Source organism: Syzygium oleosum, unplaced genomic scaffold (assembly GCF_021117445.2).
Source record: "Syzygium oleosum isolate NSW1041296 unplaced genomic scaffold, Sole_v2.1 Sole_v2.07, whole genome shotgun sequence".
Taxonomy (NCBI): Eukaryota; Viridiplantae; Streptophyta; class Magnoliopsida; order Myrtales; family Myrtaceae; genus Syzygium; species Syzygium oleosum.
The window spans coordinates 6,522,755-6,536,534 of record NW_026607491.1 but is presented as its reverse complement, the minus strand read 5'-3'; the positions used below and the strand labels follow the sequence as shown (position 1 = coordinate 6,536,534).

At 43.1% G+C, this 13,780-nt stretch overlaps 2 protein-coding genes across 7 annotated transcripts; both read right to left on the bottom strand.

The window, feature by feature from the left end:
- Window positions 1–844: 844 nt before the first annotated feature.
- Window positions 845–5,963, bottom strand: LOC115676928 (protein DETOXIFICATION 42). Of its 6 annotated transcripts, XM_056313551.1 has the most exons (14): window positions 5,643–5,951; window positions 5,194–5,314; window positions 4,757–4,878; window positions 4,130–4,339; window positions 3,810–4,003; window positions 3,562–3,697; window positions 3,333–3,429; window positions 3,136–3,236; window positions 2,571–2,734; window positions 2,381–2,452; window positions 2,184–2,300; window positions 1,980–2,075; window positions 1,442–1,563; window positions 845–1,287 (listed from the first exon to the last, which is right to left on the bottom strand). In XM_056313551.1, the coding sequence occupies exons 2-14, from the start codon at window positions 5,304–5,306 to the stop codon at window positions 1,245–1,247; spliced, it is 1,587 nt and encodes a 528-aa protein (XP_056169526.1). In that variant the 5' UTR covers window positions 5,307–5,314; window positions 5,643–5,951; the 3' UTR covers window positions 845–1,244. The 6 variants fall into 6 exon arrangements, 5 of the variants coding, with proteins under 5 accessions (XP_056169526.1, XP_056169525.1, XP_030455848.1 ...); XM_056313550.1 differs by having other exon boundaries at window positions 3,810–4,339; window positions 5,640–5,963; XM_030599988.2 differs by having other exon boundaries at window positions 3,810–4,339; window positions 5,194–5,308; window positions 5,643–5,963.
- Window positions 5,964–8,345: 2,382 nt separating this feature from the next.
- On the bottom strand, window positions 8,346–13,356 carry LOC115675631 (dicarboxylate transporter 1, chloroplastic). Its single transcript, XM_030598362.2, has 3 exons — window positions 12,118–13,356; window positions 9,982–10,203; window positions 8,346–8,984 (listed from the first exon to the last, which is right to left on the bottom strand). The coding sequence occupies exons 1-3, from the start codon at window positions 13,249–13,251 to the stop codon at window positions 8,622–8,624; spliced, it is 1,719 nt and encodes a 572-aa protein (XP_030454222.2). The 5' UTR covers window positions 13,252–13,356; the 3' UTR covers window positions 8,346–8,621.
- Window positions 13,357–13,780: the final 424 nt, after the last annotated feature.

The window sequence follows — 13,780 nt, the reverse complement described above, 5'->3', positions numbered from 1 at the left end:
GTCGCCCGGAAAAAGGAAAGGGAGAAAAGTTCCACGAGATTACCAGTTTCGGTCCGCGCCTTGAATGAATCTGTAGATGGCTCGCGCAACGTGTTTCTGAGTTCCCGACTATTGGTATTTTGATCGGGACATGGCGGTGGCGGTGCGAAATAGTCGCGGCTCGATCCCAAATGATCCGTAACGGGACGTGAGGGCCGTCGGGAGGGTCGTCAGCACCGGTCCCTCTTCCCTGCCTCTTTTTTTTCTTTTTTCAGCCGATGAAATGACGGCACACACAGAGGTACTGCCCATCATTTCCGTTCCGCAGAGGTTCCGGCTTGTAGAACACCATTTCGCACTATTAAAAGGTCCAAGCTTTTTTTGGGTTGGACTTTCTAACCTGATATCATAGCTATTGTTATTTCTTTAGCGAATGTGCGGCCATCCCGCTAGTCAAATTCTGTACGCCACTCATAATTCGGCTTGCACGTAAGAGGAGTGTTAAAGTATCGTTCCAGGTCGCTTGACAACGGATCTTAAATGCTTTTTATATTCGTATAATCTATTTTCACCTAATAACTTCTAACGCGCACGAGGATCGACTTGGGCTCTCGGGTTGGTTTTTGACACCTAGGTACCGATGACTTGTTCTTGCTGCGGTTGGAACTCCTGGTTTGCAAGTGAAGTGAAACGGGGTCTTATCTTGACGTGGAAGACAGTCATGGGAGGGAGAAGCAACCGAAGCCACAGCATCGTCACACATGAGTAGTACCCCAACAGAGAAACCAAGACTTGCATCTTCAATCTCTCTAAAGATTTTTTTCTTCCTCCTTTGAAAGTTACGTACAGATTTGACAGAAGGTAGTTTGAGCAGAAGAATCATGGGCAAAACCTAATAGCCTTTGAAGCTGGAGCTATTTCACACCCAATGCAGAGATTGGACATGCTGTCATTTGGGTTCTTACCAAATCTCACACGCACATGATGCTCCCTCCAGAAATAAGGCTAATAACTAACAGCGCTGCGCACATAAATCTATACACATAACTTCGCTTTCAGATTATTGTTTTCGATAGGCTCTCCGTCTTCCTCACTAGCCAATGTGAGATGAAGCCGACCCTTTTCGTCTCTCTCCTTTCTATTTCTATTTAGTTGTACAGATAGGGACTGTCACAATGCGGCGACATGAATTTTCAGCGAAGCCACCAGTGGATTTCGGATCGATTTGTCCGCCGGACTTTCCTGAGTGTGTAATGCGTACTTGTTCAGCTCCAGAGAAAATTCCAGGGACCTTTCCCAGTCCCGATCCTGGAGAAGGCGAAGCACAACAAAAGCACCTTTAGAACATTGTCTAGTGAAATCATGCCTCCATTCCCCGACTTGGAAACAATCACATGTCGAGGACGACAACATCAGGACTCGAATAAAAAGAAGCATTCGGGGTTAGCTTCGGGTGATTTACCTCCAAAATCCGGCGAATGCCCGGAGGCTCATATAAATGGTTAGAGCAATCCAGATTCCAATGAACCCGTGACTGGACGAAAGTATAGACAAGCAGAGAATGCTGACTGCCGCGACCGCAACCTGAAAAACAGAAGGATTCAACACTTACAAAGTTCATCTTTGGTTTAGAAAGAGCAAGGATATTGGTTCATTTTAACAATTGAACAGGTAGCTTTTTCTGCAAACACACACTCTAGCGATCTGGTTCGGTTGGCTCACACAGATTGAATCTATTCAAGCATCAATTTCGCTTGTATTTCTAAAGGGTGTGAATATTCAACTGGACTGTTGTACTCCTATTTTTTTTCCAAAATGAATGCAATCTTCAAAATGATGAATGAAATTCAGCCACGAGTGTTCAAGAATGGTATGCTTCTACATCAATTCGGTTGCTTTGGCACTCGCAATTATTCATTGTGTAGAAAGTTAGAGACGATGTCTGGCAAAGTAAATGGATGGTGCTCCCTTCGATAATTAAGGGGAAAGAATAATCTCACCATGGAGTAGGCAGAGTATGCAAAATCAGACGCTCCAAAGTTGATGCCGTCGAAAACAAAGGCCAAGGCATTTATGGGTTGAGTAGCGGCAACAAACTGATGTTGATCAAAGACTATAATTTTATTAGCATCGGCGATAACTAACAGTATAAACAGCTTCAGCTTTATAAGATAGATTTCAAGTTCTTAAAACAAGCAACATACGGGTATTCCGATACTGATTACGTGGAGGACGCTAACATCCCTTGTAAATAATCTCGCTCCGAAATGCATTCCGACTCCGAGAAGGACCGCTAGCGCCAGTCCCAGAAGCAGTCCCAACTGCAGGATGAATCTGTAAGACTACTGCCGATGTGACAACCGTAATAGAATGCTCGATTGTTCTGGAAGAAATCGGGAACCTGCAGTACTCGGGACGCAGTTTCTGTGGCCTTGTTGTAATCCTTCTTTGCAAATGCACTTGCCAGGATTGCCTATGTTGTCACAAAAAAAAACTAGATTGATTATTGAATGCTTACATCGTTACACCAGAGAAGTTGAACAGTTAAGTGTGGCAGTAGCAGCTGCGGTCAAAAGAGGAAGAACTCTCACCTGTCCAGCGACAGCAAGCCCATCAGCGAGGAGCGACGTAGTCAACCACACTTGCAAGCAGACTTGAAATGCAGCCATCGATGTCGGCCCCAAGCGAGCCGCCATTGATGCGGCAAGAGTCACACAGAACGTCACGGCAACAACCCTCATTAATAGCAGAAAACCTGGTGCAACCACAATAGATGGAACGAAGTGAGGTCAATTGCTAAGCATTTTTCGTTCATAACCTGAAAATATCCTAACGGTTTCTGTTCATTGACTTGGCGAGCGAAGGACCCGCACGGTCAAGTTTTTAACAAAATTTACAAAGTGTTTCCTGCAATATGCTTCTACCAGATCGAGTAGTCCACTATATAATTTGAGGTACCAATTATCAGCCAAGATAGAACAGTTCTGAAGACCAGACTGTTCAGTGCCCAAGGCTAAACGGGCAACTGTCAACAGTACACACATAACATATGCACGTAACGACTAGTCAAGAAAATAGAGGCCACTAGCAGTTGAAATTTCAATAAATGACTAGTCTATGAGAGCAAAATTTGCTAAAGCACAATCAAGGGCTTACCATTCTTTAGAAAACGGCCAAACTGCAAATGTTTGATACTCGGAGGTAAGAGATGAATTTGCTGCATCAGTCTCCACAACAGAATAAGAGAAATCACGTACCTGCAAGGACATTGTGGGGATATTATATGATGAGAGTGGCTTAATCAGACTTTTAACAAAGTTCAGAAGAGTCTCGATAGTATCCACACAACTTACTGAGATATAACATGAGCAATAGCCGCACCGCTGACGCCCATATGGAAAACAAACATGAATACGGGGTCTAAGATTATGTTCGTTACATCTCCCACCACTGATACGATAAAAAAGGAAAAGGAAAAAAACAAGAATGAGCTCGTACTAATATTATTGGAACAAATGAAATTTAGTATGTTTGTTCATTCGAAAGCATGATACCATCAGAGGAAATTGAAGAGGGACCTACCAGTTGCATACAAAGGCGTTTTCGTATCTTTAAATCCGCGGAAGACCCCCTGCATGGCGAGTGAGAGGAGGACTGCTGGTGCACCAAGTGACCTCAATGTCAAGTACTGTTGTGCAGGAGTTAGCATCGGGGAATCCTGTTGAGGGGTGAAAAGAAACTGTCAAGCGGCAGTTTAGAGAGGCGGCGAAGAAATAAGCATTCAATATTAAGAGATGACGAAGATTTTATAAAGCTAGGACATTACTTACAGATCTCACTCCCATGAAATTCAGCAACGGTTTTGCTCCGGATATGAGAAAAATGGTTTGAAGAAGACCGAGAATGCTGCCAATTACCAACGCAGATGAAGCAGATGGGATGTGTCTTCTTCTGGGCATCTGTTTGAACTTCGATATGTCGAAGCTACTGATCTGTGTCGACCCGGACAGATGATCACCCGATTCTGTATATGATACCACCGTAGAATATAGATTGCAAAACAATTGTTCAGAATCTAACAGTTGCGAATGTATTTTTTTATCAGATTTCAAGTGTAAAAGTTGACAATTGGGGACAACTGATGCATTACCATTTTGGGGTATCAACTCCTTATTTTCGGCATTTTCCATAGAGCCTGCCTCCAAGTATTCGCTCTCCTGCACTTCGGAGCCAACACTTCCGATAGCCTCTTCCTCGGCAACAAAGGATGTGGTGACACTGACGAGTGGGAATATAGCGATCCGCGACACTTGATTGAACAGCGCAATCGATACACCCACAGCTGCTAGTTCCACAGGACCTGTAGAGACGAAGAAAAGTGAGCAGCACCAGATTTTACAGAATAGACCAATCTGTACAAACCCACATTTGAATTAAGAAACAATAGCACTTCAAGGATTAGGATATAAAATGGAAGGGTGTCATTTCATCTCTGCCTCTTGAAAATTCACTTCAACATTGTCTAAAACTTGTACGTATGTGCTTTCAAATATAAAGTTGGATTGTTCATCTAAGGTCATATCAGTTTACGCTCAATCAAGTTCAAAATGTGCCCCTTCAAAGTCAGACTAAAGAGAATTGAAGTATGAACAGTCTGCATTTGCCTAAAGAGACAGTAACAGATATGGAGAGCATATCTTACTGAACAAGATGCTGATTTACATAATATTAGAGTACCATATGCAAACTTAAAAAGCGCAGAGCAAGAAGGAAGTACCGATTTGACCGATGAAAGCTGTGTCAACAAGAGACGCAATAGGGTCGGCAGTCAAAGCAAGGGCAGCAGGCAATGCTATTTGAGCTATCTCTCGACCAAGTTCATCAAATTTCAAAATGCGTCTGCTCGAGTAGAAAAGGGAGATAGGCTTAGTCCGGCTCGTCATTGAGAAACCGGCACAAAGAGAGAGAGAATGGTTATGGTTTTTCGTGTGAAGCGAAACAAAAACAATCAAGAAATTGGGCACAAACATCATGGCCATTTTCCCCAACAATTGATAATTTGAAGGAACTCGTGAGAGGTAGGCTCATGCAAAGAACTAAAACAAGAACACTAAGAGAAGCAAAACATTTATTCATCAAAACAGTGCGCGGGTGAAACATTTTCTTCCAGGCAACGACAAAGAATTTAGAATCTGAATGACTTAAAACGATCACCTCGCATTACGAAAGAAAATGCATATTGGGATTCTCCTCTCTATTCCTGATGGAAAAGGATCATCTTCCTCAGAGGAGGTAGCTCCCAAGGAAGAACCCTCCAGAGGCTCCATTTCTGTAGCTGCAGAAGATCGCATGGTTCACATCAATCGTCCAAAGTTGAAGAAAATTAGGCTTCGAAAAAAGAGACAAATAAAGCAAACCCCATAATCGAAGGATCTGCCTTGAGCAGGAACATGTGCACGTGATGCCAAACCAAGAGGGTCCAACACAACCATAAAAAGAAGGATAAGCACATGATTACAGGAGCCACCAAAGTAATGCATGAGCTCAAACAATTAGTATCCTTCAACATCTCGACATTTCCGAGTTATGTATCAGCTTTACAATAACGCAATGCAAAGAAACACGCTTGAGAATCAAACGGATACAGCAAAGACACAAACCACCTCTGTCACTATCACAAGAAGTCCCAGGAAGGAAGTCTCTTGAATATTACTGCTTCGTATATGATCCCCTCTGAAACTCAACAACGAACCCAGCAACAAAAGAAAGAAAGATTGAATACAAATGAAGATGAAAGTATTTATCTGAGTTGCCTTTCAAGAAAGGCCGAGGAAGTTGGGCAGCACGCTTTTCAGTTGAAGCGAATTTTTTTATTCGAGGCACTGAAGCATCTGCGCGAATATAAAGCGAGATGTCTGATAACTAAGGAGGGAAAGACTCGTGTCAAGACTGTCCCTGTCCCTCACCTACGTAGCTTGCGGCAGGAAACCATACAGTGATCGACACGCGTTCACTGCGGAGGAAGCTGCAGCGGCGAATGCACCAACCTCCTTCATGGTGCATGAGCAGTCGGCAGCCGTGTTACGGGCCATACACGTGTGAGTGATTGGGTGGTGGGAACATTAAGTCCCAGGAAAAGAGCTTCCTTATGATTTGACCTGACCAGGTACGGCATGTTTCAAACCTCTCCCAGTAAAAAGAGCAAAAGGACAATGACAGATAACATGATTAAGGGCTTGGTTCGAACCGGCAAATTTCTATGGAGCAATAGGAGCTCAAATTTGGAGTATAATCTGAGTCCATAAACTGTTAAATTCAAGTACGACTCAACTCGTATACTCGTTGTTCAAAACTTGATTGAGTATTAATTTTCTTGCTTGAACTTGACTCGATGACCATCAGTTTATTGCAGAGCTTGAGTTTTATAAACTTGAATATTAATAATAAAAGCTTTTTACATGTATTTTATAATTATTAATAATAAAAGCTCGATTAGACTTGACTAGGCTCGAGAGCCTATCGAGTTAAGTATCGACAAACTCGTACTCAACTTGATAAGATACAAAATAGTTTAAATTCGAGCTCAACTCGAAATTAGACAATCAATCTCGAATAGTCATCAAATTGAGCTTGCATTGGTCACTCAATAATAACGGTAGTAGCTGCCCTATTAAGTCCCTACCGAAAATGGTGGGACAGGAGATGAGCATGCCTGGCGAAGAAGGTGGCTAAATACAATTGGTTACAGGGCTATGTTAGGCCTAAGGAAGGAATGGGTATAATAATTGAGCTAGAATTGGCTAACCAAAATTGAACATTAGCCCCATTTTTGGTAGACGGGTTGAGACCAGCCTATCTTCCCAGCGAACAATGTTTTTGTCGGGTCATGAACTTGATGCAATTGTGAGAGTAGCTTGACTCGATTTTACTCACAGATCGAGTCACGGCATCAATCCAATGTCCTATAGTAGATACTTATGCGATGCACGCAAATAGGAATAAGGATTAGTGCTCCCGCTGTATGATTAGCTAATTGTTCGGAGGATTGTTGTTGAACGAATATGCTTTCTGCCTTGCCTTTTCTTTTTTCGAAAGATAATGACCACAACAAAGATTCACAAAAAACCCGAACAAAGTGGTGGCTTAAAGCATCGAAGTGGTGGAAATCGATACCATGAACCATCGTGATCACTGACATGACCAAACGTTTATAAAGTTATCAATATGTTCATACGAAAGTCGATATCCTTACATACCAAAGTTTCATTGTGATAGAAGTTGCTGTACTCAACCCACCTTTTCTTGTTTGTTGGGTTGTACTCGTCTATCCTGCACTTTGATCTGCCCCAAAGAAGCATTGCATGGTCTATAAATCGTGTGGATCAATACCATCTCGACCATTAATTACGTCGGTCCTATCGTGGGGTCATATGATCAATGATTGAAATAGGTTTCATCAACATGATCTATAGACCATATAATATTTTGTCATGTCTTACATTTGTTAAAAAGAGAGAAAAAAAAGAAAGAAAATATAAAATGAAAAAAAAAATTCGAAACAGCTAGTATCCACATTAACAATATCCACCAAAAATTAGTCTGAATTGGCTCTAAGTCAAAAGATTAATGACTAAATTTGTACAGATACAATAAATTTAGGACTTTTCCAACACATTTCCCATTAAAATCATGATAAGAAAAGAGATACCAAACAACCCAAAAAATTACCCTACATCTTGTAATATTTCATCATCGCATCACATGTAAGAGCGTGCTGCTGCTCTATCTCGATGATAGCTGAGGCTATGATTGAAATGAGCGATCATGCCATCATGGGTCCATCCGCGCCTTTTTATTTCTTTCGCTTGTTATCTTGGGTCCATGTCAGATTCGTCAAGTGTGGCTGGCAGTAGCGCTCGAGTCCCCCTGTCCCACACGAGTCAATGCTCTGTCCATGGGAAGGGGTCCCAAATCGCACTCCCTAGTTTGTTTCTTTCTCAACTTTTTAGCCAAAAAGGAAGAGAAATTATTTTCAGGTAAGTCCAATTCATAACTCTTTGTCACTCCGGTTCATATTCTACCAAAAGTCGCCATCCGCTTCTCCATCAACACAAGGATCTAAAGAAATCTGTTGCCACTGCTTCTAACCGAGACTCAACCCTTTTCACTGGAACAAGGAGGCAAATTCATATCAGTCTACTCTCAAGTCTCAAATGAGGAGGTTCCGACACCTAAAAAACTTCACGAAATATAGAGATCCGATCAAGCGAGATATAAGAACTAGGCGGGAGAGAGAATTGTGTAAATCAATAGATAGTGAAATCAAAGAGAGACATCCAAGTATTATCATCTGGGCAGCTGTCATGTCCTGGGGAAAAAATATTCTCCTTTCAATATGTCAAAAATTCTCACTTACAAGCTCTAATCTCTGCCTTCAAGTAGACCTAACTCATGCACCATCCTCCCCACCAAAGGGTCTACCGAGACCATCGAAATATGGGAGTAATAATTTATGGAAAAAGGGAAGCAAAATCAACAAGCCTGTCTCCGAGGCAGCAAAGGAAAAATCGCAGCTTGAGGCGAAACAGAATCAGGAATCTCTAACCGTTTTTGAAGCAGAGGGCCTTCTCATTGTTATTTCCTCACCACAATCCAATGGCCTTCCACCAAATGCCTCCGACTCCGAGCCAAATGATAATGTTGATGACAGAAATAATGAATCCGTAGCCCCACCATTTGGCCAAGGGCACATAGTTAGCACCGTAAAAGACGGGCGCCGACCCAATGCCATAGTGGGTAAGGCCGCCCATGAGGTTAGAGAGGAAGGCTAGCACCATGGCTCCAAAGTAGGGTGGAGTGCCCAGAGCGCTTGCAACAGACAAGAAGGCGGTGAACATGGCACCAATGTGAGCGGCTCCACTGGCAAAGAAGTAATGCGAGTAGAAATAGAGAAGAACCAAGATGCCAAATGATGCCTGCCATGAAAGACCCAGCCCACCAACAAACTGCAAAAGCACAGCAACTCTTTATTAGCAAGCCCTACGCCACATATGCTTGAAAATATTATCATCTTGCATTCAGAATCAGAGGATAGGCTACATTTGTCAACACAGCCATTATGACTACAGGAAAATTACTAGCTCGTGCTGCCTTAAGCTGCTCAACTTGGGCCTTCTTGTCAGACCAATAAATTCGCTCCAAAGAAAAAGCTTAGAATTTATCACCAAGGGTATGATTAACAAGGATGAAGCCAACCAGAGAGAATCTAAACTTATTTCAATGCTCTGAGCATTATCTTGAATTATCCTTTCTGCTAAATTTTTCATTTTCTTTGACCAAGTGCATGTGCACCTCAATATGCCATTAAATGAAACATCTCAGATATATATCTAGGGTAAGCTCTCTCATAAGAAAGAAAAAGAGACACCGGATCGTATAACAACATATGCTTGTTAGGTTTTTTCTTGTCGAGTTGATACAACTATTAATATGTAGGCACCACTAGCCAAGAAGGTACCAACTCAAACAAAATGCTTGCAATGTCAATTCTAGGCAACATCCCTTACATAACTTGCAAGTCAGCGCTATAGCTAAGGTCACTAATAATGCACTATTCACCTCTCAAATAAAGTTAAAGTAGAAAAGGAACGGAAGGAATGATGATGCATGCAGATTATTACACAGCCAGACAAAATCACATGTAAACCCACTGTAGTATGTAAGCATCCCAACAGAAAACTATAAAGGATGAGACCAGAGGAGAATTCATATAGATTAGCAAATGCATATGCGCATTTGCACTCATGAACAGCCATGAATGAACTTCCAGAATAATTTGGGGTTGGTGGTGTACTACATTTGACTCTTTAATCTCTTCTTTTTTGCATTGATGATAGCACTATAAGAAGAGTGATATCCTAGAATTTTTAAAATGCATAACATAGATATATTGATGATAAATCAGGAAAATTACGATGCTCTGAAGGGAAAGTAAGAACCAACCTTAACTACTGTTTGGCTGAACCAAGAAATGAGGCCATATTTGTTGAGATACCCAGCCATAGCTATTAGGGCAGCAAACCATGTAAGGGTATCCCAGGCAACCGCTTCAGCTAAACACTCCTTCCAAGTGACAACACCTGTAATCAGGAGAACAGACAATCCAAGAATGGCAGCAGTGACTGCATCAACATTCAGCATCCCTCCAAAGATCCAAAGCCCAACCTATGACAAATAGACAAGTAGACAGGAAAGACAAATTATAAGAACAATCCACTATTGAAAGTAATGTCAGTCCCAAGAACTCATTCAATAACCATGCACATATGAGCAAATAAACAAGCAATCCGGACAAATAGAAACAAGTTTTAGAGCAAAGTGATATGTAGGCTCATCATCCAGAGAAGATTTAAAAAGAAAACTACAAGAACCGTCCATAAGAGTAGCAACTGTTATCTTCAAGTAGTGAATCTCCTAATGACTATATGTATGGGGAGACTTGACCAGCAAATTTCAGGTCAATGCCCCATTATGGCGTCAATCATCAACACAAACAGAAAAGATGACCCGTATGAGGCTTAAGGGCTATGAGTCTGCAATTCATTGGAACAACTTCTCTCAATCACATTACCAGTATGTCCACAAAGCGCATTGCAATACATGTCTAAGCAATAACAAACATGAAATACTAATGCACAGCGGAAAAATCAAAAGAGAGCCAGAGACAAGAGGGAAAACAAAAGCATCAAAGACTGAATAGTGATCCTAGTGCATTCTACAGCAGCAATCAACACAGTACATGATTTACTGAAAGTGCATGTCCAGAAAACTTGAATTATGGAAAAGGTATCCTAGAGTAGATTTGTTGCTAAAAGAATTTAAATGACCATTTGACATATGCTATTACAAGAAAGCTCAACATATCATTACATAGATATTCCTGATTGCATTATGATTGACAATCCAAAATACCATCAATATGCACACGTAGTAAATCTCCAGAGCAGGCAATGTTAAAAACCTCATATGTGCCACACAGAAAAATTGTGATTTTTCAAGCTTTAAAGCACACAAATGCGAAGCAACACGTAGGATGAGAAAAAAACATCATGTTTGAAGTGATAGCCAGAGTCTGCTGTAAGGCTTCGATCAACTGGCACCTCAGTTGTACAACCTAACAAACGGGCTCAAGCTATAATTAGAAAGATGGATAGTCGGGCCAATTACCTCTGAATCTCGTACTTTTCTTGTTAAAGAGAAAGAAAACAATTTCCCTTCTAGCAATACTAGGTGGAAGTGAAGATTTGAAAATCTGTGGCCAAAAGACAACTGAGAATTTGAACCTTCATGCATGAGGAAATCATCAATATTTGTGAAGCTTATGCATGCCATGACAATGGTAAATTGTAATTCCTCTGGAATATTACAATGATAAAAGAGTCCCTTCCCCGAGTTCATTCTAGTCTTTAACAGTGAACACCAGTGTTGACTGTGGATATCATGACCATCACAAAGAAAAACTCATAGTTTAGAGTCCTCCATCTTATCAAAAAAATGCAGTTGACAGAACCATACTAATTCTGCTTACCCAGAATTACCGTAATTCTCACGTCCAATACCAAATAGCATATTTTGAAGCTAATGCAAAACTTTTATAGTATTGGGTGATAAAGATACTCTGAATGCCGACAATCGCACTTTATGGAAGACTGCAAAATGCCATTTTCCATCTGTCCGATTTTAGCAAACAGATAGACTTATTGCACTTGACCTGATGAAAGTTCCTAAGAGTAATAGTCTGCAAATGATTAACCTTTACTATGGTGTGAGCATAAATAAGGATTTCACTGGTTGTGGAAAGCTGCAATACTAAAAATTAAAAAAATTGTTATCGATCTCCAGTAAAAGAGAACATCCACTGTCTGATCAATATGAAAAATAGTGATGCTAATTTCTTTTCTCGATTGTTATCAAATTCAAACAATTGGCTAGTATTAGTATTCGCAGAAAAAGGCAACCGTTCCCTAAAGCTAGCACATGAGAGCTCATCAGACTTTTGGTCACTTTAGCAATGATTAACTAATGAACTGAGTAGCTAAATATATAAATAAATACGTGGTAAAAGTCCCACAATCATACCGTCAGAAGAAGAGTCCCTGCCATGATCTTCTCATTTGTACTCATTGGCCCCATCTTCTCTAACCTCTCCTTCGCAAGTTTTGGCGCATCTGGACTGCTCTTCACCGTGGGTGGGTAAATCACGTATAGAAGCATAGGCACTACAATCAACGACACCAGACCAGGCACGATCGCGGCTTTCGCCCAGTCAGTCCACCCAATTGTCTGCTTAATGGTGTTGAACGTCAAGGTCGCGCTCAAGGGATTCGCCGCCATTGCCGTCAAGAACATCGCCGAGGAAATCACCGAAGTCTGGAAGCACGTCAACATCAACCACGACCCGAGCTTGTGCTCAGTCCCGTCCCCGACGTTCGAGCCACATGCGACGCAGAGCGATTTAACCAGAGGAAGGAATATCCCTCCCGCTCTGGCAGAGACCGAGGGAATGGCGGGCGCCAGGAGCGCTTCACTGAAGACTAAGCTGTAGCCTAATCCTAGAGAAGAGCTGCCGAAGAGCTTAACGAACTGGTACGCGATTCTGTTTCCCAGGCCGGTCTTGATGAATCCACGAGCGAAGAAGAAAGCGAGAGCGATCAGCCACGGGATTGGATCCCCGAAAGCGGAGAAGGCGGCAGAGAACGTCAGGGTCTTGGTGAGGACGGACGCGCCGAGCCCCATCAGCGCGACGGCCCCCAGCGGCAGCGGCTGGGTGATGATCCCGACGATCGTCGCCAGGAATATCGCGAGCAGCTGCCAGGCGTTCCTCGAGACGCCGGCCGGGACGGGGACGAACCAGAGGATGACCCCGGTGGCGATGGAGGCGAGGAGGGGCGCCATGGCCGCGCCCTGCCACGGCGTCGGCGGCGGCGGGGAGACGGCCGCCCCGGGGGCGGACGCGGACGCGGCCGCCCTGACGGCCAGGCGAGCTCCAGCTCCGGATTCGGGGGTCAAATTCAGGAGAGGGGAGAGGAGGCGGGTGGCGCCGGCACCGGCGCCGCAGGATTTGAGCCGGAACGCGCGGTTCTCGGCGGATCTGGAGAGGAGGGAGGAGCTCGACGGCGCGGCGGCGGCCGGCCTGAGGGGGCGCGATCTCAGCGACGGGCGGTGAGCGCCGAACCCGAGCGAGCAAGAGGATGTGAGAGCTATGGACGCCATTCCTCGCCGCAGAATCGCTGCGCACCGTTTTTGTGGCTCAGAGCATCGGAGAAGAAAAGGAAGCTGTTGAGAGGAGGAGTCTGGTGAGATGGGGGGGAGTTGAGTTGATGGGGTGAGATGGACGGACGGATCGCGGTCCTACGTTTCGGATCCGACGGCGAAGATGGTTTGACGAATATACCTTTTTCGAATTTTCCTTTTCCTTTTTGGCGTTGTGCCGGGGGTCGTGGCTTTGGGAATGCCGTCCGGTGGGCGTTGAAATGTCCGTAGCCGCAAACGGGATCAGAATTGGCGTTATTCGAGCTCCCGTGCGGGGGGTACAACGGTCTTTTGCCACGACGCGTGCGCCAAGTGACGATACTTCGGCTCTTTTGATTTTAAATTTCACAGTATTTTAAATTTTAACCGCATTTGCCCTTTGGAATAAATGAATCAATGAATTTTGCTTTCATTATTAATATACTCAACTTAAATAAAAGAATATTTTCGTAATATTTATTTGTTAACTCATTTTTCTAAACGATATTAA

What these genes read in the sequence shown, in the direction of transcription:
- LOC115676928 (XM_056313550.1), bottom strand. Translation starts at nt 5,306, where the DNA reads ATGGAGCCTCTGGAGGGTTCTTCCTTGGGAGCTACCTCCTCTGAGGAA. An exon ending in TGGCCGTTTTCTAAAGAATG is followed by an intron (nt 2,735 to 3,135) that starts GTAAGCCCTTGA and finishes TGGTTGCACCAG; the next exon opens with GTTTTCTGCTATTAATGAGG. An exon ending in GGCTTGCTGTCGCTGGACAG is followed by an intron (nt 2,453 to 2,570) that starts GTGAGAGTTCTT and finishes GTGACAACATAG; the next exon opens with GCAATCCTGGCAAGTGCATT.
- LOC115675631 (XM_030598362.2), bottom strand. Translation starts at nt 13,251, where the DNA reads ATGGCGTCCATAGCTCTCACATCCTCTTGCTCGCTCGGGTTCGGCGCT. An exon ending in CAGGGACTCTTCTTCTGACG is followed by an intron (nt 10,204 to 12,117) that starts GTATGATTGTGG and finishes TATTTGTCATAG; the next exon opens with GTTGGGCTTTGGATCTTTGG. An exon ending in TCAGCCAAACAGTAGTTAAG is followed by an intron (nt 8,985 to 9,981) that starts GTTGGTTCTTAC and finishes GTGCTTTTGCAG; the next exon opens with TTTGTTGGTGGGCTGGGTCT.